We start from the raw sequence: 25,001 nt of genomic DNA on the forward strand, positions 1-25,001 counted from the left end.
TCTCAATTAATTTTAATCATTCAATTCATAATGCAAGGAAATCAACCCATAATTGATTTAAATAAAAAGACAAAAAGTGAATTACTGATTATCACAAGAGAAAATTCCAAAAATATAAGTGAATTTTAACTGATGAACCATTGCTCACTCAACAATATTTCATTTATTTACTTTATTTCCACCGTTATTAATTTGTACATTGTCGCGCACTTCTTGCACAGTGAACTCTTTGTAAATTCTCTGCAAAAGTAAATGAGTGAAATAAAAGAGAAGGCAGAAAAATTTATTTAAAAATTTTTTTTAGCTTCAATTATACAACTTCTAGCAGTTAAAACTTCTCTCTTTCTTTTTGTCTTCAAAAATAATTTTTAGTAAATTAATTGATTTGTTTTATCTTTTTCATTTATACTTCGTTTGATCACTGTAATGGACAACAAGAAAGTTAAATTTAAGATATTTTTGGTTGCATATGGAAATTTGAATTCCAGATGAGCTATGAAATAATGAAAATATGTCCACTTAAAACTTAGCATATTTGAAAGAAAAAAAAAAAGGAAATATTGTAATCATACAATTTCATTGTTACTTGGAACACGTGAGAGAAAGTCGAGAAGTTCATTATTTGGAATAAGATTTGGATTGCGCAATTTTTTCGTGAACTTATTGATACCTGAAGTATTAACTTCATATAAACAACTCAGGTATTATTAAATAACATCATATCAAAAAACACTTTTATTACAAACCATTTTTTATTTTTTACCACAAAAAGTTATTTATTATTATTATTATGTATCAAAAAATTACTTTTATTATTCATTCATTTTCAGGGAAGAATAGTGAAGCAGTAACATTTTAAATTCAAACAAAAAATTTTCTTGAATTTTTCTAATTTAAAAAAATTAAAGACGATTAATTGCTTACCCCATATCATAATAATCCATCTCAGTGGTACAAAATAAAGCAAAATGGTAACAATAGAAAGTGTTACTATAGCTAACGTTGAAAGATACGGTTGCGTGAAGTTAAACGTGCTAAAAATCACAAAACTTAAATGTATTGTAAACGAAAAATTTTTTCTTGGAAATCGTTCGTTTTTTAAAATTTTGACATAAAAATTTGATTAATCTGTTAAAGCCAAAAGATTTTTTTTTAATTTGGGTTAATTACTTTCGAATTCGTTCCAACAACGATGCGGTAAAATCCATCATATTCTGTACTTTAGCCATTGTGTCTTGTAAGGTGTTGAAGCGTTCACGGATTGATGATGATGATGATGATTGTCCACTCTGCGCAAGAAAAAGATGAGAAGATAGGCGGTAATGTCGCATAATAGAAGAATCAAATAAATCAATACCTATCCAAAGAAATAAAGAGGATCGCAATTCATAATGAATGATAAGCAACACTTTGCTAATATGCTTAACAAAAGAATCAAATGAATTTTTTCAGGTATAATTTCTACATTTCATTTTTTTTCAAATTTTAAATCCAATTTTTCTGTACTATAAAATTATTGCTACGTATTATTTTTAATTAAATGCTGTATTACCATCTCAATCTCTTCGTCTGATTCCGAAATTGGTTTGTTATTATTTTCATTTCTATTTGGCTCCAAATATTTGATTTTGTGGGGTCGAAGGAAAAAAAGCAATATGATAATTGGAATGTGATGAATATGAAAGAAGTACACGAATATTATAAATAGCTGAAAGAAGAAAGAAATAAAAAATAAAAATATGAATGTTTTACTGTGGGCATTGCTAGTCTGCCAGCTCATTTCTGTCGAATTTTGATGAGCCTTAGTTTTGTTAAAGTTTAAAAGCTTCTTCTATTGATAGCAGAAAACTGAAAAACCCAACTAGTGATATTTAATTTTTAATATGAAAAATGAAATTTCAAATGGAACTGTTTGTTAATTACATAAAATACAGACGACTAAATTGTAGATTTGATGATAATTTTCCAGTTGAAAGATTTGATACAAAAATTAAAGTCAAACATTTGACAGATGATAATCTAATTTAAACATTTCATTCCTTTTGCATAACAACTTATTCTTAGTATGCAATTAATTCTGTTAAAAACTATTGAATTCCAAAATTTGCCAAATTCCATTTCTATATAACATTGAAGCATTAAAAGTTTCTAGTAACCGTTGAAAATCCAAAATTAAAAGTTTCATCTATCAAAATAAACTTGCTCACAAGGAATGCAAATATGGAACGCATTGGTGAGTCCCAGTCAAAGCAACTCTGCACATAATCTCGAATTTGCACCAGTACTAGAAGAAATCCTCGAAGTCTGAAAAATTTTGAACTCTCGAATTGCCCTATGAGAAATTATATCTGTTAGCAGTTTAGATTTTGTTAAAGCATTACGGAATACATTGGAAATTTTATGCGAATCTAAAGGCATATTGCTTTTTGCTTATAGCCAAACATTTAAAGACTGCAATATTCTGCTCAGGTGAATCAGGTGAACTTCTTTTAGAAATTTTAGTCTAACCAAATTTTTCACCCAATCTTTATTTCAATCGATGTGATTATCTAGTGTTAAATTATTATTTTATGTCCTATGAATTAAAATTTTACAAACCTTGCGTAACTATTCATAAAAATACGTCGTTTGAATTTTGGATCTATTTGCATATATTTTCGTTCTCGTGGAGTAAAAGTACGGATTGCTGCACGAATCTGCGATACATTATCATTTCAGGAATAGCAAATCAGAGAGTAAAAGTTGAAAGTTAGAAAAGCGTTGTATTTCTATTTTATTATATACATTTTGTAAAACATTGATAAATTTTCAGTGTTCTCAAGTTCACATAATAATCTACAAGGAAATGGCTTATATCCGAAAAGTTACCGGATTCCAGATGATATCCATTTCCAGCAATATTTGTCCCTTAACTGGTGTTCTCAATTTCCGATCTTTCAAAGCATACCATTTTCGTTCGCAATTTTGAATCTACAAGAAAATGATCATCAGCACTATTTAATAATTAATTTCAATTATTCACAAATGATTCATTCTCTTTTGATCTTTTTTCCATCCACATTTTTAGGTCATTTCTAAGCTTTTAAGTATTACCTGTAATAATGGAATCGCAATTTTGCCCAAAAATTCTGCTTTTTTATTTGGATCTTCATCATAAATTGTTATTTCAAGTATTGAATGAATATCTTTCACTGCACTAAAATATTTCAAATTACACTTAAAAAAAAAAAAAAAAAAAAAAAAAGGTAAATTATATTGATATTGAATCAACAGATATCTATTGATATTATTTGAAAGATGGCAATTAATTTAGTTTGGTTGTATGAACCTTGAAATTTGAATTATGGCATGGATGGCCGAAGGTATAAAAAAAATACAATGTGAAAATTTTGTTCCATTCCGGATTAACCGTTTTGTATTCCGTATGTGTTTGCAACAATGCATTCACCAATTCAACTACCACAAATGGATTGCTCTTATTCATCGCATCAACTGATGCCAAATTGCGAGCACGAAATACTGCAAAAATCATTGAATCGACATATTATATGTAGGTACGTGTATGCATACGTGTGCGTGGGTGTTGATGTGTGTGTGTACGAACACGTAGATGTTGGACATGTAGTGTAGGGGGTTTTGGCATGGGTGTTATGAATGTACGTCAGCGTAGACGTGTCATACGTGAGTGTGTGGGTGTGAATATATCTTGATACACGTAGAATGTACATCTAAGGCATATGTCTTTAGGCATAGAGCTTAACAATTTCTCGATGGTATAATTAAACTTAATGAGTTATAGAAACTATCTGTTTAATCAACTTCATATACTAGTCTAGTATTACTCATCTGATAAAAAAGTTAACCTTTGACACTAAGAAAACCGATATCGCGGAAACATTCATACGTTTTTCGCAAACTCTGCAAATATTTAACTGTATGGAAATATGCAGAAACAGAAACACATCTCTTACTACATACATACATGCATTTGTTGTATGAAAGATTTCTTATCATTTTGTGATCATTATCATCTAATGATGGGAAATTTGTATAAAATTACAGAAATTCTCAAAAAAAAAAACAAAGTGAAACTGACATATTTTTCGATGATTGCATTCCTTATGTCTTCGCCAGAAAAATCAGACAGATCAATGACTGCATCAGTAGAAGATGTACCTGTTATTGATATAAGAACGAGAATAGAACCTAAACAAATCAGGAAAATGCATTTTGTAACCGGAAATAGCACTTTTTTACTTTTTCACCGTTCTCATTCATCACCGCTCTTTTCATATTTAACTTAAGTTTTAGTTGCATTGCTAGAATAAGTAAAATCATACATATTCCTTTCGGTTGCTAGCAAAAAATTAAATCAGATTTTATAGTTTTAGTGATAATTTCCACCCATCAAAATCATTTAGTATTCAAAACAATGATACTACTTTTTATGTCTTTCTATTCTTCATTTCAAGATTGAAAGTAAAAAATGCGGGATATCTTACCAGTACCGCGATCAAGTTCACAAATCATTTGATTCGGAGTTTCTTTTTCCAATTTGTCTAAATCTAAACTGCATCTGAAATGTTAAATAAATAAATCAGTCATGTTCGATTAGGAATTCATTATTCATAGTGATCAATGCTCCAAATAAACAGATTTTATACTAGCGATTGAAATATTCCTAAAGAAAGATTTGCTTAACTCTATTTCTATTATATTTAATATGTTCAATTATATTTAATACTATTAATTCATTCATCACATTACACTTGCAAAAACTTTATTGCTTATAATATTTTATTGGATTAGTCTCTTTTTCCAATTTGAATAAAAATTAAGACATCAAGCTGACACACTAATAATTATTTATTTATTTTGGACGAGCTAATAGCAAGTAAGAGAAGGAAAGACAATAAAATTTAGGATGACAAAAAAGGAAAGAACAAAAAAAAATAAAATTTAGGAAATTTAGGAATTATGAGAAGAGAGGAATGATGAAATTACGCGTGAAATTGATATTGTGATCAAAATTTTTACTTTAATTGCCAGTAAAAAAAATATGACATAGAAAGTATTTTCTTTAAATTTGAGCAGAGTAAAATTTTGAAATTTGAAGGAGAAGGGAGAAGCTTCAAATTAATTAAAGTGTGGCGAGTTTGTGATTGATTTGTGTATAATTACAATTGATCAGATTACATTTCTTAAAAGAAAAATTGGAACATTTAAAAATAATTGTTTTTTCTCGCTTCGCTTACTTGCTTACTGCTTATGAATTCATTTGTTTTTTGCTAAGTTTCTAGAAATTTTTTCTAAAATTTACAAATTTTCAAGAATTATTACATTCAGAAATTTTTTAAACTTATCTGTATTCTATGCTTTTGTTTTTGAAAACGAGAAGTAAATTATTACCATTTCCATGCAATTTGAATTTCATTATTAATGTCATTCTAAATTTTCTTATTTGGTGTTCATTCTATAATAAACAATAAACATAAACAAACAATTTATTTACAAACAATATGAACCTCCCAATATTCAAATTCGTTCTCTTATCAATAACCATCATTTCAAGTATGTGTTTTGGTTCATCGAACATATGCAGATCAAATTGTTCCAACCATTTCGGACAATTATTCCGCATTACAGGCTGTCAATCCAATAATATTTTGTTATTTTAATTTAATTTGTTATTTTTTTACTCGCAAATATGAATGAAAGTATGTTTAAAAGTAGTGTTAAAAGTACTATACCCTGCTTTTATATTTCTCACTTCCAAGTTTAAATTTTACAAAAGGATCTGGAAAGTGGTTTTCGGAACCATTTGTCGCAGCTAAATTTCGTCCTTCAATCAAAACGATGTTTGCAACAGACGACCAAACTTGCGTCACTGTAAGATAATTTCATTTATTCATTTTCAAGAAAAAAGAGTAGAAGACATAAAAACTTTAAAAAATTATTGTATGCAATAATTTTTCAAAAATAGCAAACTCTAGGAAACCGGCAGAAAGAGAAAAAAATAAGTTATTCATAAATAAGCAAATAGATGAAGCAAAAAGAGGAAATAGATCAAAATTATTGACATACTTCTTTGAGGTGTCCTTTTCGGTCGTTCACAAATTATTCCACGGGTCGCCTTTTTTAAGAACTATAATCAAATCAAAAATCGTTAAAACTAATGACTAATTTAATTAATTTAAATCAATCATTGCTACTTTTAAAACTTTCTTTTTTCTCTTTCAAGATTTTAGAAATCTTATTCTGTTCAAACTTCAAGAAAACACTCTTACTTCGTCTTTTTCACTGGTAGTCAAAGGAGAAATTGTGACAACGATATCAACTTCACCCATATTTTCATCATTTCCTTCTTCTCGTAGTTTTAATTTCATTATTGTCATTCTAAATTTCATTATCTTTCCTTTTCTTACTTATTGTCATCTCGTCAAGAGGTATTTTTATATAGTGCACAAATGGGTAACTCACTGAAAAAGTCTTAATTGACTGAGGTCAATAATAGCGCCACCCATATAATCGTCGGTTGCCCAACGGTCATAGTCATATACGTCCATATAAATTGGTGTAGTAGGATCGTCTATTAATAATGTAAATTCTTCATCCCAAATTGGATTTAAATTCTTGTAAATTGTTGAGCTTTTGAAATAAGTCCGATCTTTATATTTAAATTTGACGTACGGATCACTGCTTCCTGCAAAATTAATCTAGAAAATTTTCTTTTTCGTTTTTAAAAAATACTTAAGAAAATCAGCTAATCCGTAAACGTCAAAATATTATATTATAACAATATTTCTCAACTAAAATGCTTCAAATTATCTGAAATTGACCGGAAGCATCTCGAATCACCAAATTATGTCCTTCCTTCAAGCATATCCGTACCGAAAAAGTTACATAAGCTTCCGGATTTGACTCTTTCGACGTAACATTACACTTCTGTTCATTTGCTGTCTACAATTGCCAGTGATATAATGAGTTTTAAATTAATGTTTAAACTAATTTATACACTAAAAACATCTTCGAAGATGGAAAATCGTCTATTATAAAAAATTTAAGACTTGTCTTACTTTAATATTTATCAAGGAAAAATCTAAAAGATGTGAAATACTTCATTTCTTTTCAAAATTTGCAGCCTTTTAAGATTTGCCAATTTCTTCAAGAAATTCAATCGTGTGACACTAAAATCGTCACATGAGTGGAACTATTTAGAAAGATGAAAAGTGAAAAAAAAAAAAAAAAAAAAATGAATCCTTACAGATGATGTAACTGGAGGAGATGACATGTCGCTTGCTTCATCAGCGAAAGTATCATCTTTTTCCTTTAATCTTCGATAACGTCCTTCACCTAACTCTCTCTTGAAGACACCTTTTAATAGCGATGAACTCATAACAATCTATAGATGAAATAATAATAATTAAATTTTAGGTACTAACAATATAACAATATGCTCGAAGATAATTCATTTAATTAAAACTATTGGAACATTTTTAACCACTTAGTTTTTCCAGTAGTGCTGGCAAAATAAAATTTCAATTATCTCTCTTTTTTAATTCTACTTCTATTCCTGCTAAGAGTGTTCTATTTCTATTCCTACTAAGAGTTTATTCTGTTTTATTTCAGTAAATTAAAATAAAGACAATAACATCTGTTTTTGTATGATTTTTATGCTTTTATAACTTTTGAAATTTGCTCAATTCTAGCAATTGCAGAGAGTAGCATTCAGTATCACTTGCAAACATAATATGAGTTGATCTAATCATTGAGCAGAGCAAAATGAACTGATAATAATATAACCAAGTGATATTCGTATTTAGCAAAATTGATATTGAATATTGTTCACATTGCAGAAAAAAAAAACATTATCATTAATGCCAGTGAAAGCAAATAATTTGAATTAATTATATTTGATTTCACTCAATCATATTTGATATAAATCAAAGAAAGAAAATAAATTTAATAATTATTTTATCCATCTTTCCAACATATAGCAAATATGGAAAATACTTAAAATTTATTTGTGTTATTAAAATATTCTTTATTGCTATTTAACGATTTTACGGAAGAAGGAAAGAAATGTGAGTTTTACTAACTCAGCAAATTATATTTGTTAACACATGAATTCATTGTTAATTAATTATTAATTAGCACTGTTGAGGTGGAGGAGAAAAAAGAAAAGCAGTAAGACAACATTAATTAGCACTATGACCTGGCTCAATTGTAATTATCATACAAATCCTAGAAAATTATTTCATTGGTAAAGTTATGCAAATAAAATTGTGAAAGTTAATGAATAATTCAATACTTCATTTTGAATAATAATATTAATCATATTCGAATACATTACCATTATCTTATAACAAAAAGATCATATTTGCAGTGCAAACATTTTATATTAATTTGTTGTAAATGAAATGAAAGTAACAGGAAGAATGGGAAATAAACTGTTATGAAGCAGAAATGATAGCATTGCACAGGAAGCACCACATTTGGACAACTGTTCCAATATTTGGATTTAAAGTGAATCAATAGGACAAGCAGAGAAAATTGCTCGAATCTCAATCAAAGTTATAAATATAAACAAAACTCTAGCATATTTGATCACAATTCCTTTCTGTCCTATGTGTCTGGGAGATGGCCGCACAAGAAGGCGGGGACGGTCGAATAAAGGAGCAATAGAAATGGAAGATCGAACGAAATGCATATGATTACTTTCATATTCATTTATGATTCCTATTTAATTCATTCATGCTAAGATGTTCTGTTAATGAGAAGATATCTTCCTTAAACTTACTTGGATCAAATTATTGACATTATTTAAGAAACAATTAACGGTGTGTCATATAGTAATTTAGAATTAAAAAATTTCTGGAAATTTTTGTTGTGATTGAAAATTTCTGGATTATCAGAACATTCATTCTGCCAGATCTTTTATTTTGCTTGAAATTGATTATCATTGTTATCTGTGCACTTTGAGAATTTTTCAAAACAAGTCATTTATTCTGAAAATAAAGTGAAGCAAACGTATCATTAAAAGATTGAAAGAACGAAATGCAATAATATAATGCAGAAAATCATCTGTTAACCAAATGATAAGAATAATAATTAATTTACTCCACTTGTGGGATTATTTGAAATCATTTGAAGAATGTATTTTGATAATCTATTGCCACTTGCATTAATATTTAATCAAATTTTATGAAAAAATCAAACTTCATGGGAAAAAAGAATATTTGAAAATCTCCAAGAATTGTTCGATGTGACAAACGATCGATTTACTTTTGAATATTCTATGTGCATCACAACTTTCTGTATACTATATTTTATGAATGAGAATTTATCAAATTTAAAAAGCACTAATTTTCATTTTTATAAGTTTGTGGGAAAGAAAAGAAATGAAAATACGTTGGGAAACATTGAAGAGGAACATCATTTCTCATTTAATCTTCTAATTCTTTTTCTTTTAATCTGAAAACTCATTGACTAAATATGTAAGCCTATCATTTTCATATCGTTTTATTAGAGAAATATCCCAGATGTGACCATTCACAAATGTGTTCTGTTTATGATTCTTTTTTTATTGAGATTATTCGAGTTCCTTTATTTGTTGACTGTCATTTTATGCTAGTGTCGCAATTTCAAAGGATTAGTAATTTCGATTTCAGTGTAATTTTTTGATTCTGTTTTTCATATATCAGTTCAACATTTTTCATATGGTCTTTCATAAATCTATTCTCCTTCATCATTACTTCAAGAGTTGAAATGATTTAAATAATTTTCCAGTACTCTCCTCGATTGTAATATGGTGTGAAAGGCTAATTTTTTTACTTTTAATTTCTTTTTCTGTAAGGCAGATTTTTTATCTAATCTTATGAATAATCACAACAAAAAACAAACGGGTGACATGCATAAAAAATTCAAAATACAAATAAGTGAACAATGCAATAAAGGAAAGTGTGAATTGAGAGATTGGGTTGGAAAAGATCTCTAATTTGGCTAGTTTAATATATTAGTCAAAATAAATAAATTAAAAATTTAAATGATGCCTTATTTCCTTTTGAAATTAATATTTTTACAGTTTTATTAGTTTCAAATTCTAAACAATGAGGGCAATAATAAAACATTAGAATCTTTTAACAGTTGACCATAGAAGTCACTAAGGTCTATTATTTGTGTGTCAAAAAGTTATTAAAAAAGATGAAATGAAAGTAGTTAGTCCTCAAGCCTTTCGACCACTCAAATGAATTCCATGTTGAAGACTAGTAATAGGGACAAGAATCTTTCGGCCATGCTTGTTTTTTGGCCAAGTAAGCTAAGCCCAGCAGCGACAACCCTGTCTTAAGTGAATCGGATCAGCCAACTTCTCAAGAATCTGCGACAAAAACTGTAAAATTGCAGTCATTTAAAATATTTTAAATACTATAAATAGGTAATTAAAGTATGAAATATTATAAATAGGTAAGTAACCTTAAGATTGACTGAATTCCTTCACAAAAAATCTAAAAAAAAATTTTCTTACACATAGAAGTTGTAGACTAAAGAAGAAGATAGCACTTTAGAAAATGTGATGGGTTATCATTCCAGAAATATGATAATTGGACTGAAAGTGAATGTATCGAAGAAAGATTGTTGAAATAAAAGAACTCATTCTAAGCAGACTTCAATCAAATTTAAAATTCAGAATTTAAAAAGAGAGAAATAAAAGGATGTAGGAGGGAATCATTAATTTCTCGATCTGAAACATATGGGAAAGAAAATATGTAGGAAATATTGCAATAGCATGAAAGGAAGTAATGATATCATCAAGGAATCGTTAAATTAAAGTTGTTAGCCAACCATTTCTGCTATTTAATTTTAGTAAAAAGAAAGAACGGAAATTGGAATAAAAACTTATTCAGCAAGTCAAATGCGCAAATTCCCTGGAGCTGAATTTGCCTCTTAAGCTAAACTAATGTACGATTAATATTCAGCAGTAAGCTAATTCTACTAACAATACACTATGAACTGATCTATGATAAATTTGAATAACAATTTACTAGATTAATTAATGCCTTCTTTATCACTTTGAAACATCGATAATCTAACAAAATCGCTTCACTGAGGTCTTATATGCAAATTTGGCTGGAATAGAAGATAAATCGATTAGTACAACAATTTGTTTCTGTGTAAAACAATAAATGCATTTGCTGCAATATGAGAAGAAAGGAATTAATTGACAAATCTCAATATACTAAGAGAATGAGCGACTTTTGCGCTTATGAGAATTGATGACAGGACGCTCATTTTAATTGTTTTGTTTTTCAGCAATTAGTACTACTATTCCTGTCTCTTCGTCTTCACAATTATATTGTTACTAGGATTTTAAAGATGTGTCTCCTGATGTGTCACCAGTCATTTGGAGTGCAAATCATCAAACCAAATTATTTGTACAAAATTTAAATTTCTTAAAACCAAGCTGTGAAATTTTTTGATGTTTGATATTCGTTACAACTGATATTCTTGGTGAGAACTTGACTTGTTCCGTATTTATTAAATTCAAATATCAACAAGATATAACTCTACGAGTCTTTCTACTTAGAATGGAAGAGATAATTACATTTCTACGTACATCCTTACTTTTTTAATTTGTTAAATAATTAGATGTTTATTTTAAATTTGTAAATTAATTATATGTTTATTTGAAGCATAAAAAATGCAGCACTTAATTTCAGGTCAGCTAACAACAAGAGATAACTAGTTTGCTCATAAAAATCACGCTAATATCATGTCATATTGTAGTGCTTCCGTACTTCTCATGATTAATTTTGTGCTTTTTTTACAGTTTTTTTTTTTTTTTCGCTTTATCAAAAACATTTTAGTTTCAATGTGATTTCAAATTGGATTTTTTTTATTTAGAGTAGCAATTAGCAAAGTCTTCCGAAACTGTTTGCAGTATTTCTGTTCGAAAGTTTACTTCTCTACTTTTCTTATTTTATAACAAAAATTTTCTTTTTTTTGAGGCAATTAAATAATAACTCCAGGTGATTCGGCAGAATACGGTTCGTACCAGTGATGACGTGTACGGCATAGTTCCATGTAAATTAGTAAATTTCATCCGGAAAACTTGTCATCAAGTAAATTTGGATAATTATACACATTAATAATATTAAAATTTTATTGATTCATGTTGTTTCACAGTCAACATTTTATGGAAAAGCTTAAATAAAATAAAAAAATGACTCAAATAGATTTTTTTTTCCAGGAATAGCAAAATTCTTTGTTGAATACCGTTGATTCATAACTTCAATTCATTTTCAGCTTGACAAAAGATAGTGTCGCCTGATCAATTAATGATGTCGCATAGATGTTTCCATTACCCATAAAGGTCATTTCAATTTCACTTCATCAGTGAATCAAGAAGTGTTAGAATTCTTATAACAATCGTATAATGTTTATCAGTTTTCATCCTTCACTTCAAATATCCTTAATTATGACGGTTTAATTACACTAAAATAGTGTAATTATGCTGATAAATTTTATGAACACAGTAATGTCACAATTTTATTGTCCATATAAGCTTTGTATAGAAAATTAAGTTTTGTTTAAACTATTTGCTAATTTGCTCGTTTTAATTGGAAAAGCAATGTGATGAGGTTATATTGTATTTCCAATTAGTTCATCTTGTACAGTTTTTAATTCCAACACATTAAGCTTTTTTAAAGTTAGTTTCTAAATTAAAAATTTTAATTATATTTTACTGCTTGTTTTGCTGTTTGTTTATTTTGTTTACATAGATCAGCGTTAATTTTATAATTTATGATTACGATCAATTTCATTGTTGTGTTTTACTATTTTTCATGATTTATAATTTTGTTCAATGCCTTTTTGTCTTTTATTTACTGCTCAGCATTGATTTGATTTATGTAGAAAACATTAACTACTATTGATTTTGCTTAGTGATCTTCTGTCAGGTTAGAACAATTCAGGTAAGATGGAAATGATTTTGCTTTTCAGAGAATGGTAGAGCGAGATAAATATATCAGAATATTTTCGAGCGCGAAGTAAATAAGCCAAAACAAATGAAAATGTGAAATGGAATTTAGTCATTAAATAATTGCCATCAACCACATTATTGTGATATCATCAATGAATCACAAAAAACAAAAATTATGAGGGTGACACTTGCGCCTTCATGCGTTGTTGTTTTTTATTAGCAGTGACTCGTCTATCAATGTTTGCTTATTAGTTTTGCTTTACTGTGGTGAATAAAGTTAGTGTCAACAGACACTTCGTATCTAAATCGTAGAACAATAAAATTAATATTGAGCGGTTGCGGGTTCTACATAAATGATAAAACTGGAAATATGTTGGCATCCGTACGTCAGTTTAGATAAGTTAACTTGCGTGGTATAAGTGTAAATGAAAGTGTACGTCTGAGTTACATGTGCGAGGAAGAGGGGAAGTACTTCCATGTGGTAATGTCTTCGTGTGATATTTGGGAAATTTAAGGCAGACTACTCGAGTAGAATTCTCAGTTGGGTTGCTGTAAATATTTAATTTCAGTATTACTAATATTGTTGGTACCAAATGGCATACATAGAGGATAAAAGATACTACACAAAAGCGATTCTATTAATTAATCAAAAAGGAACTAATACAATGCTTTCAAAAATGCTTTTATGCAAAGCTTTTAGTTTTTCAATTTGAATTTTTCTCAAATAGTTTTTGTACAGTAAATATCATTTTTGATTTATTTTGATTTTCAATGACAATTTTACTTGTCAAATTACTTTGCTTTCATTCATTTTACCATCTGTTTCAACAATTAAATTATTCTTTATAAATTAATCAATAATTTTCAGAACTTTCGTGCAGTCCATTGCAAATAATAACTAATTGCAAATGAATAATTAGTATTGCCAATTAGAGCAATGAAATAGATACAAAATGAAATCAAAAATTTGAAAAATGAAAAACTTATTCATTGAAGAAAAACAAATACATTAAGATAATCTATCAAGTGATGCAATGGATCAGTATGTGTAAATTTTAGCAAATTTGAAATTTTAGAGCTCTTATTTATCAGTTTTTGAATATCTGATTATGGTTCAATTCTAAGTTTATTAGGAGAGGAATCAAACTGTAAATTCTTTTTTTTTTTATTTTTCTTCTTAAACATTACAAAACTTTCTTTTATAGTTTAACATTTTTGACCTGGATGAACATGGCTTTTAAATTCGTAAGCGGCTGTTAAGTAATTCCATCTATTCTGTCACGTAAAAACTGAAATGCATATTGGAAAAAATAATTATTACATAAAAACAACCATCTATTTGAATAGATGAAAGCTTCAGTACATTTATCTAATCTCTGAATTAAATTGATTCCATTCATCAGCTTATATAATAAAATTCTCTTCTTTCTATGTGAATAGATTACGAACAAACTTTGCTTATCTCATCGTCTTCTATTCTCTTCCAGAATAGTGTCCAAAGACCGAAATATTTATAATATGTAAAAATAAAGACATTAATTTTGAGTTTAATCCATAGAAGCTTGTGGTGTGAAGGTCATCTTACTTAAGCACTCCTTAGATAGATAAATATTAAACTTTTTAACTTTATGTCTCAAGTCAGTAAAAAACCATTTGTTCAATATTCATTTTCAATTGTAGTTGACTTCGAATGTTATAGTTTCAACAAAGAATATTTGCATTGCTTAATTTATTGAAAACTTTTCTCAACTTTTCTATTAAGATGAATCATCCAGCTGAACAGTCAAAATTAGAATTGTGATTTTGTTTTGCTCAATTAATTTTTTCTGTCATAAATTAAATCTACTTGCAATGTCAAAATATTGTAGATGTTTATTTTGATGACCTCTGTTTTGAGAGTTACTCTTATAAACAACAGACATAATGTTACAATCAAATCCACCAATAGGGTAAAGGTCATTTAAACATGACAGCTCTTTACTCGCACTCAAATTAATGTAATTATGTGCATTGTTGTAAATAACTTTTATGATAGACAGTGGAATTTTTGGCTACGGTTTCACTTCCTAATATCATTTGCTTGCTTGAATTCGATTCAATGCTACAATTTATTCCATATTAAATTCTTACTAGTCTCCAACCTCAATTTAAATGCTTCAGTCAAATATTCTAAAAAGAAATGTAACATACCTATTCATTCTAAATATTCTCTGATAACGCCACTTATACTCAAAATATTCATCTATGTCACTATGGGCGTTGTTTTCTAACGAAAAAAGTATATTGGAAGATTTTTTTTCCTACAAATAGAATTTTTTGAAATTTGAAAATTGTTTTCAAGTTATTACGATTAATCTATTTGTTAAATTGAATGAAGTGTTCTGTTTAGTTAGATTGTTATCTTTTCTATTGTTATAAATAACACAAAAGAGAACTTTGAACTAGGCTAAAGTGAACATTAATTGAAGGGACTCTGTCATCAAGTTCTATATTCTTTCTAGCAATTCGATGAGAAATTTTGTGTCTGACTCATTTATCTGATTCATTTATTCAGATTCATTTAGCTATATGATAATTTTTGTTTATTATATGTCAAGAACAAAGTGCAATACATAAAATATGGTGCGATATTCTGGACTAAATTTACTATTTCAGTCTCTAATTCGACCACTAAAATTGAAAAAACATTCCGAAAAGGAAAAATAAAATAATTCATCCAAGAAATGTGGAGAACGCTTTGAAATTTAGATTAAAGCTTTCGAATCAGATCAATAAGACTGCTTTAAATATCACTGCTTAAGACAATATTCTTATTTTCGAAGTAAAACTCATTGAAATAAGAAATGGATCTTCAAACAGTAGCAGATGTGGCCAAGAAATGACAAGTATTGATTCAAAATGAATTTGAAAACTTTTGAAGATATTTGAAGGAACTTCTTCATTCGGTTTTTCAATTCCCAGTTCTTTTCTGTACTCGACTCTCAATTTTCAAGACTTCGAATTGTCTAAATTTTTCTGAACCATTTTCGAATCCCTCGAGAACTTCATTATTCATTTTGCATTTTCTTCAAGACTTTTGGTCTTTTGTAATTATTTCAGTTTTTTAAATTTCTAAGAACCTTTCCTCTAAAGATTAAGCTTCAAAACCTTCCTCTAAAGATTTCCCCGATTAATTTAAATTCTGGAACTCATTCTCCGGGGGTTTTCTTGATGTTTTTAAACCAAATATCCTTCAAATCCTTTGAGCTTGCTGAAGTATGAAATCCTCTACGGGTCTTCCGCGACTTCGCTTTCCTTGTATCATGTTCTCCCTTGCATTATTTTTTTGGTCATCGAATTTCTTCTAATTTTCTGTAATTTTAGTATTTCTGAACCATTCTTTAAAATCTTTAGAGTATCCAGATTCTTCAACTTGTAAACTCCCGAATCTTCCTCTTCCCCCGCAAAGCTTTCATATATATATATCCGATTCTTTCAAAAAATTGTTAGCATGAAAGAAGCACTACATTCCACCCATTGATTTCCTCATTTTCATTTATAACTTTTTTTTGTCTACTCTTTTCAGGTTTGACCTTCAGTACTGAGATTAACAAAAAAGTTTAATTTAATTATAATTAATAAAACATGGAAAGGACATGCATTAATAGCAAATGAATGCAAAAGTGAAAAGCATGCAAAAAGCAAGAATAATCCAAAATGTAAAAAAAAAAAACCTAACAAAAAATGTCATGGGTATACGCATCTAGAAAATTATTCAAAAAGCGAAATTACTGAAAAGACACGCCATAAATAGCGAAATAATATGCAGAAATCGACATGAAATGAACATTAAATAAAGTTACCAAGAAAGTAAGCAGCAAGTGAAACTAATAAAAAGCAGGAATGCAAGAAAGTAGTAATGCTAGTAAACTCTGATGTAACTAGTAAAAAGATCAGAAATTCAGGAACATCCATTAAGTGTCATGCGTGTTAAATGATTATATTTTTTTTACAGAATGGACAGATCGAAAACAACCCAAATTTTTGAAATCCAAATAATCAACAAACTCGAAATCGTTAAAAAATTACAAAACAATATAGAAACTGGCGTAAGAAATTCAAGGAATATTATATATACCATCAGCATATTTTTTTGTTATGTGGTCGAGTTCTAATAATGATTAGAAAACAAAATCGAGAATTTCCTCCCAATTCCTTGTGTTGCAATTACACATTTTGCGTTCTGAAACGATTGTGCTCGAGTGTACTTTACAATATTCATTCGCAGTTAAACTTTCATGGAACAATTAAATTCTAAATCTTTTCAGAGTTTGCTGCACCGTACAATGTTGCAACATACAATCTTCATTACTACATATTACATTTTAAATATTCAATCGTGCAATACAAAGTATTTTTATATTAGTAAAACGACAAAATATCAAAACATTGTGTTCCATAGTAGATGCCATAATGGATATTATTAGCGTTAGACAATAGTGCTTTGAAACCTTTTCAGTGTTCAAAAAAAGAAACTGAAGTCGTACACACTCGACTTTGTTCGATGACGTAATAATGAAAGCATGAAAAGTATATATGTGTTGTGTATGTGTGTGTGTGTGTGTGTGTGTGTTGTGTCTGTGTTATACGAGAGTTCCCGGTGGGGAATGATGTTGGGGACGAGATGACGAAGAGCGCAGCATAGTCGATTCTACTAAACGATCCACACGTGTCATCAGTGAAGTTGTTGAAAATCGTCTTTCTTTTCCGACCTTCTAAAAATTAAATTAATTAAAAAATAATAATAATAAAACAGAAAACAAAATGATTGTAAAGATTTTCAAAAAATTTCAAAATGTAATACATCACCATTGTTCATTGTTAAATCTTAACTTCCACTCTTGTAACATTGAGAAAAAAAACAGAGGACGACAACACTGGTAAGCAGAAATGAAATCCATAGCGTTATTTGTTTAATATGTATGCATCTATACTGCATTGCTGGTTGAAGTACTACTGAAGTAATGACTTGTAGAATTTTAAAATCGAAAATAAGAAAAGGACTATTTTTTTTTTTTATATTTTTTATTTTTTTACTACGTCTCATTTAGTTATGTAAACTTACCACTGAACCTGGGTTGAGGTTAATACTGGTCCTTTCTAATTGTAGTCGTAATGATTTTGTGGATGCAGTATCCGATATGATACTCACTTCACTTAAAGCAGGAGTATTTTTGGGTAAAGCATCTGAATAAGGATATGACGAACTGATCTGAAAGATGAATATGTGATACATCAAAAAAAAAAAAGATACACTACTTGTAGAATATTAATATATAACAAAACCTATGTGTGTAGTATTCAAAAAAACTTTTCATAACTCATTTGGTAAGTTGGGATGAAACAAATAAGGCAATCATAACAGATCGTTGAAGGATGAAGTATTTATTATAGAACTCTCTTTAGAATGAGGAATCCGCTGTCTTCAAAAAGACTGTAACATATAAAATTTAACTAATAAGTAAATTACTGTTAGCGAGAACAGCAGATAACATACTGATGATGCTTCTAGTGCAGGATGGAGACGTTGTCGCCATACAACTGCATTACATTCTGGATAAGCCACAGATGCAGCTGATGACAATATCGAGCTCAACGCTACATCTTTGGTGAGAATACCACCATCCTGAAAGGATGAAATGATTTAAAAAGATATGTGCACTATGAAGGTTAACAAAGACATAACGTTTTTATAACTGAGTATTACATCGTAATTTGCGATCTATTATGTCCCTTTCCGCCACAGAGCTTAGTAGTAGCAGCACTAAAAGTACGAGTATCAATATCTAATTCAGCAGTATACATATGATGACCCCACGAACAGGAAACGCATGGTTTTGTAAATAAATTGTTAGCTTAAAATCCTTTGTTTAGAAAACAAAAACACCAAAAAAAAAAAAAAAAAAAAAAAAAAAGAAAAATAACAAATCGCTATCCTATCAAAACAAAATTCTAAACTTAAATTACTATAATGAGAAAATTAAATTACATTTAATAAAAATATACAAACTAAAGTTAAAAAAATGTAACATTGTAAAAAAGTTTCTTTTTATTATTCTGTTTTATAGTTTGTTTTATGATTGGTAGAAAGGTTAGTTATGTTTATACATATTCCTTAACTATAAAAAATAAGAGACAGTACGTTATATCAGTAAGAAGTTATAATTATAATTCATTTTGTAAAAACAAAAAATAACAAACCTTAACACTTTATTTCTATCATTAACATATCAGAACGAAAACGAGGGTAAACCCTATGACAAAAACCAGTCACAATAAAATAAAAAAATCTTATACCAAAAATTAAACTAGAAGTTAAACAACTACAATATAGTAATAATAACAAATTACTTCTAAAAACACAATATAATAAAAAGTGAAGCAAAACTAATCTCTAAAAACAAAGATAACTTTAAAGTTGTTTTCTACTCCATGTTTTTAAGTGACATGCTTAGCGTGATGGTATCAAAGTAGTGTAAGTGATTTTTTTTTTTTTTTGATGTTTTCAAGTACGAATGGAGTTTTTAGCAATTTTTTTTTTTTTTTTTGTTTATAGTTTATTTGAATTATTTTTTATTAAAAATTATTGATTATAGTACTATGAAGATAAGTCTTTTTTTTATTATGTTTTTGATAAGATGAAGTTTATATTTTTTTGGTATTTTTTTTTAAATAATTTAAAACGTAGGACAGTCGTATAAATGAGTTAATCTTGCAGATCTTAATTGTTAATTTTTTGGTTACTATGGCTGATCCATCCATCAGTATCAAGGGCATATATTTCAACAGTCTGAGTTAACTTTAAAGGTTACTGGTCATCAATGATATTGAAGCCATGAATATAGCACTTTACCAGTAAAGAAGCTGTGAATTTAAAAAGTATTAGAAAATTACAGCGATATTTGCTGGCTGCACCCATCGAAGATAACATTCATCCCAAAACTGAACATCAATAGGAGAAGAAGAAGGTCGTATCACTGGAACTGACTCTGAAATTTCATACCAATTGCATTTTTCAAGATACTAAATAAAACTACCAGAGATGGTATGTCGCAAATTAAAAACTATTTTCTTGAAAGGAACATGTTTCTCGAAAAGGAACATACCGAAACCAAGTAAAAGGTTCGCCGAATAAAGCACATTGGTGAACATTAGACAGTATTTCGATGTGTAATATTGTGATAGAGGAAAAGTTGGAGCTGTTTTGCATAGAGCCAATCTATCATTCACTGAATTGCAGGTCAAACCGCTGTAAAGAAAAAAAAAACACAAAGAAAGTACAGAAAGCTGTTCGCAAACAAGATAACTAACCACAGTAAGCATAAGCATGACATTTTCAAGACATTATGACATCATTCTCAAGAAATGGATAGCGTACTAAATGCATGAAATTCACTTCAAAATTTTCACCTCAAGAAATCGACAGAGCAAATATCACATTTGTGCTACTAATACAATTTACATACATTCTTTTATCGGTTTTAGATTCACAGTAACTGTTTTAATTTGCCTGCCGACCAATACATAAGCAGAGAAAGCTACGACAGAAAGATCTTACGATGCGAGACCAGTTATGGATAAATCCCAGAGTGCGATTAATAAGTAATGCGAGTATTCAAACGAGAGTGGATGAAGACGTATAAGTTGTGCTACGCAGTCCAGAAATAAGAGGAAAGTTGCTGTACAGGCTTTCGGCCGTGAATGCTGCAATATGTTAGCAAAATTATGCAATGTTTGATTTAATTAATCAAACTGCCTCTGAGGTGTGTGAAAATTTGGACTTAAATATAAACATCTGAACTAGAGACTAACTCGAAACAGGGAAACATATGAATAAGAAACAGAAAGGATTCGAACCGGGATATTGGCTATAAGAGTACAGCCAAACATATTGAGCCCGAAGGGATGCCCTAGTGCTATCCACTCCTTCTCAATGAGAGCGCTAAAACCAGTTATCGTTCTATAGAAACGATCCGTACACACCTGCACCAATGATGATACCACTGCTGATGCGTTGAAACCATCTCCGTCTGGAAGTATTTTTCCTTACATTTACCAAAATATATTCATATTTCTTTTAAACTCTATTTCGAAAAAATCATCGACTGAAATTTAATCAAGTGATTACTGATATAGCTATGTGTATAGGCTCTTTTACAAAAGTTCTCATTTATTTCGGACTTTTTAATGCTTTCATGAGCAGACTTCACAGCTGCTTGTTAAAGGAGAATAAGTGCAGTGTTAGGATTGAAGAGACCAACCAGTTACAACAACAGATCGCTGATTATCTATGAGTCTGTGAATAACTTTACTCGACAGTTGAAGACATCGAAATACTAAAGCACACCAGCCTGTATCGTCAACCAGTGTATACCATTCCTTTTCTTTTTCGGTGAAACGTTCCTTTGAGTCTAAAAATAGTTTCAGACTGAACACGTCTAGTTGGTTTTCCAGTTTCTATTTTTTGTGACATTCTACAAAATGATTGAAGCTAAATACAGTCCTTTTTTATAACTCACTAGCGGCATAACCACAAGTCTTCAAATCTGATTCATGTGGTTCAACGTCACATCTATAAGATGAAATAATAAATACCTAAAGAGCAAAGTTCGCGGAGTTTCTCGAACGAAGATGATATACGCACAGCGGATATGTCACAATCAATTACTTGAGGTGGTCGACGATGAGGATGAGCTTGGCAAATAGGCCACAATACTCTGTAATCTCATTTGGGCTGTCACACTATTTAAGATATCAAACGACTTCTCGCATTTGATGTATAAAACATACTTTTTCCACAATTCTTGAGCATTAAGATCCTTATTACAAGCAGACGAACGAAGCAATGCACTACCATTTGAAGATGACCAACACCAAACCTGAACAAGATATTGCAAACAAAGTCCTAAAAACTATCTACCGTATTTTAATCTTTTCATCACTGAAAACCAACTAACCGGGAATCTACCATTACACCAGTTGGGTATAAGGTTTTCATATACTGTAACATCAAAGAGATCACTCGGGACAACAACACAAAATGGATAACTGCAACAATACACATTAGATTAAGATGTCAGAAGGAAAGAAATAGTAGAAACGAAAAGGAAGCAATGGAAAAACTTTAGAGTTATGGTCTTGGAGAAGGTAGAAACATGTAAACCTGGGCACAACTGCCTTCTGCTGAGATATTTCTGATTTCAAAAAACATATACGCCATCGTGTTTCGCTGTCCCCACATCTCAGCAACTCTTTTCGCCAGTCATTCCCATTATTATATAGAAGTGCGTTGTGTGCTGCAAAACTGGCCCATTTAGGAACGAATTTCACAGCAATAATATTAAATTGTAAGATTTATAAAAAAGGATTCTTCTTTCCATATATAAAAAAACATGTACAAAAAAGATTAAATAATTAATTTTAACTTTTTACGTCTCACCACAAAGAGGAGTTTTCCTATAACTAAAAGCGAACGAAGCCATCGCCGAAGGAAATCTCACAACAGCTTAGTCCTAGATGACAACAAAACAGCACTACTAGGTAGTACCAATCGCTACACTATGTCTTGAAGAGCAAGAGAAAGAAGGCATGATTAAATATTAGTAAGAATATGCAAAATTAGTAAGAACTGCAAGTAACATTTAAAATGAATTATAATAGAACAATTTCTAACTCAGAAATTTCAAGTGCACCTGGTTGAGGCGTTTTTCGAAATCCTTCGCAAGAAAGTTGCAACAAATTGGAAAGCGAAGAAGGGCGAGAAAAATGATAAATATTATTTGCAAGATTTACGGCAAACTGGCTCCGCTGTAGATCAAAGGTCCATACCCGAAAGTCCTAGAACGATATCTCCTTTAATGTTCAATGCAGAAAGCTTCAAAAAAATAGTACACCCGAAAAAAAAAGAGATATTATGGTTTCTATACTTAAAACAATTTGATTCCTGGATTATTAAAGTAGCATACTTTCGTGTAGATTTTAACTGACGAAATAATATCAAGTTGTGAGGCTGGAGCTGTCATTAATCTGTATTTCTTCGGAGAAGCACTCGAATGGCCAACTGCAACTTTGATCTATTCATTAAAAAAAAAAAAAAAAAGAAAACATGTAACGAAAATTTCGGCCAGTGGAGTAAAACAAAACATAGCCAATATTAGATGAGTAGAACCATGCAGTTCTTTTAAATCAGTATATTATGTGTGTGATTAAATCAGCTATGTAATGAAGAGATGCTACAAGCAAGACTAGGCTAAAAAGAAATGTAGAAGACAAACCAATGGGTGACGGAGAGTAATATATGGAAGCAATGGAGCACAGAGGTACCTGGTGTTCATCTGCAAATATGACGCTCCGACTGCAGCATGGATCTGGTTGCTGAAAACAGGAAAACAGTAGCGGAGGGTTGCAATGTAAAATATTATATCATAAAAGTGAAACTGTAATAATTACTACTATCAGCAATGACAATTGTTGTACCTAATTAATAATAATTCATAATAATTGTTATTGTCAGTAATGCCGATAAATATTTATTATTAATTAACTTGAAAATCAACATTTATTATAATGTTTATATTTCATTATAAAAATATATTTATTATAGTGATAGCAATACTTATAAAAATCTTTTATTAAATTATTAAGCTATTAAATTTATTTTATAATTACTATCATTATCATTATTATTAATTACTACAGTAATAAGTGGGAACCTTTTGGGAAAGTGGTATAAAGCATATGCGAAAGTTGGTGCAATAAAGTTTCCCAAAGTAATTATCCTGGAAGGGTGGATAGAGTAGCACATCATTGCATTGTGATGACACTATCTCCCCTGAAAGCTAAACAAATTTCATTTGAAAGTACTTTCTAAGTATACGAAATGCAGACTGCACATAGTGTGTGATAAAGCGACGCTTACCGTTTAAAAGAATGAAATTCGGTGTTTCGTTAATATCTTTAACCTGAAAATTCAGTGGTGATAATTTGTTACATATTATATTTAGAAGAAAATTTAAAGAATATATGAATATTGTGCAGAATTTATATTTAATGTCCATTCGTGGAATCTCTCTCATAACATTCATGGAAAGTTCTATGCAGTATGTGGCAATAAAAAACAAAACTTTATGTGGCAATAAAAACAAAACTGTTGGCACTCATGAACGAAGAAACGAACCTCTACATGACTGTCGTATGCTGCCACGTAGGAACGAAAACTATCGCGACGTTGCTGTTCGTCAGAAGGATGCAGTAACATGCTGCTTATAATCCCTGACGCTCAAGCCACAAATTGACATTCGAGACTCCAAGTAAGCAAATTTCACTTACATATAACATCCATACAAGATCTTATCCTTTAACACATAAAATGCAAATATATAATTAACAATAATCCACGTGAGAGCACGCTATATAGTGCAGTGCATATATTTGCTTCATATTAAATCATTATGTACAAATTTATTGAGATTAACATGTAGTAGCATCGCATAGGCAAAAGTAATAAGCAGAACAGATATCGTATAACGAGAACAGCAGAAATACATCCGAGAAGGAAAAGTAACGTCTACAGAGATCGTATAAATATCAACTAACGGAACTAAGTGGACGACATCTTCATAGACCCTATTCATTAAACAGAACACAACAGCCAAATGTCCAAAATATGTCATATCCTTTCTGTCACTTATTTTTTTGTGGTAATTGCGGCGGTGAGCAGGTTCTCCAAATAATTCTGTTGATTAACTAAACATGTAAAGAAAACTCGCATGGGACTGACCTGTATAATTTTATACTTCTATATAAAAAGATTTACATTCGTATATAACAGATCTTTCTCAACATTTTCTCACATATAATCTGTGTGCAGTCAAGACTGATTATACTATTATTTCTCGACGATTACGACGAAAAACAAAATGCATTTGGAAAATACTTGTGACAATTCATACCTATTACGAGCATTATCAGTTATGAAATAACA

The 25,001-nt window shown here is 29.7% G+C and overlaps 3 protein-coding genes across 3 annotated transcripts; 1 reads left to right on the plus strand and 2 right to left on the minus strand.

Moving 5' to 3' along the window:
* Positions 1-566: 566 nt before the first annotated feature.
* Bma-mctp-1 (Uncharacterized protein) lies at positions 567-7,396 on the minus strand (the record flags this gene model as incomplete). The annotated part of the gene is made up of 19 exons (XM_001900937.2): positions 567-670; positions 925-1,034; positions 1,171-1,289; positions 1,553-1,708; positions 2,208-2,304; positions 2,599-2,696; positions 2,869-2,970; positions 3,094-3,196; positions 3,378-3,519; positions 3,864-3,918; positions 4,097-4,206; positions 4,503-4,576; positions 5,526-5,647; positions 5,751-5,887; positions 6,085-6,145; positions 6,288-6,396; positions 6,481-6,703; positions 6,840-6,960; positions 7,265-7,396. The coding sequence occupies 19 exons, from the start codon at positions 7,394-7,396 to the stop codon at positions 567-569; spliced, it is 2,175 nt and encodes a 724-aa protein (XP_001900972.2).
* Positions 7,397-11,770: 4,374 nt separating this feature from the next.
* Positions 11,771-12,128, plus strand: Bm14356 (Uncharacterized protein; the record flags this gene model as incomplete). Its single annotated transcript, XM_043080181.1, has 2 exons — positions 11,771-11,791; positions 12,027-12,128. Coding segments are annotated over 2 exons (123 nt in total), but the record flags the coding sequence as incomplete, so codon positions are not given.
* Positions 12,129-17,601: 5,473 nt separating this feature from the next.
* Positions 17,602-24,275, minus strand: Bm6669 (Myotubularin-related family protein; the record flags this gene model as incomplete). Its single annotated transcript, XM_043080182.1, has 18 exons — positions 17,602-17,733; positions 18,084-18,230; positions 18,516-18,644; positions 19,913-20,007; positions 20,125-20,267; positions 20,577-20,722; positions 20,876-21,048; positions 21,280-21,429; positions 21,614-21,735; positions 21,809-21,897; positions 21,976-22,066; positions 22,182-22,314; positions 22,711-22,855; positions 22,984-23,078; positions 23,293-23,392; positions 23,731-23,849; positions 23,937-23,979; positions 24,195-24,275. 18 exons carry the CDS (start codon positions 24,273-24,275, stop codon positions 17,602-17,604), a joined length of 2,133 nt encoding a protein of 710 aa, XP_042936116.1.
* Between the last annotated feature and the right edge of the window lie 726 nt (positions 24,276-25,001).

Source organism: Brugia malayi (genome assembly GCF_000002995.4).
Source record: "Brugia malayi strain FR3 genome assembly, contig: Bm_v4_Chr3_scaffold_001, whole genome shotgun sequence".
NCBI classification, from domain to species: Eukaryota; Metazoa; Nematoda; class Chromadorea; order Rhabditida; family Onchocercidae; genus Brugia; species Brugia malayi.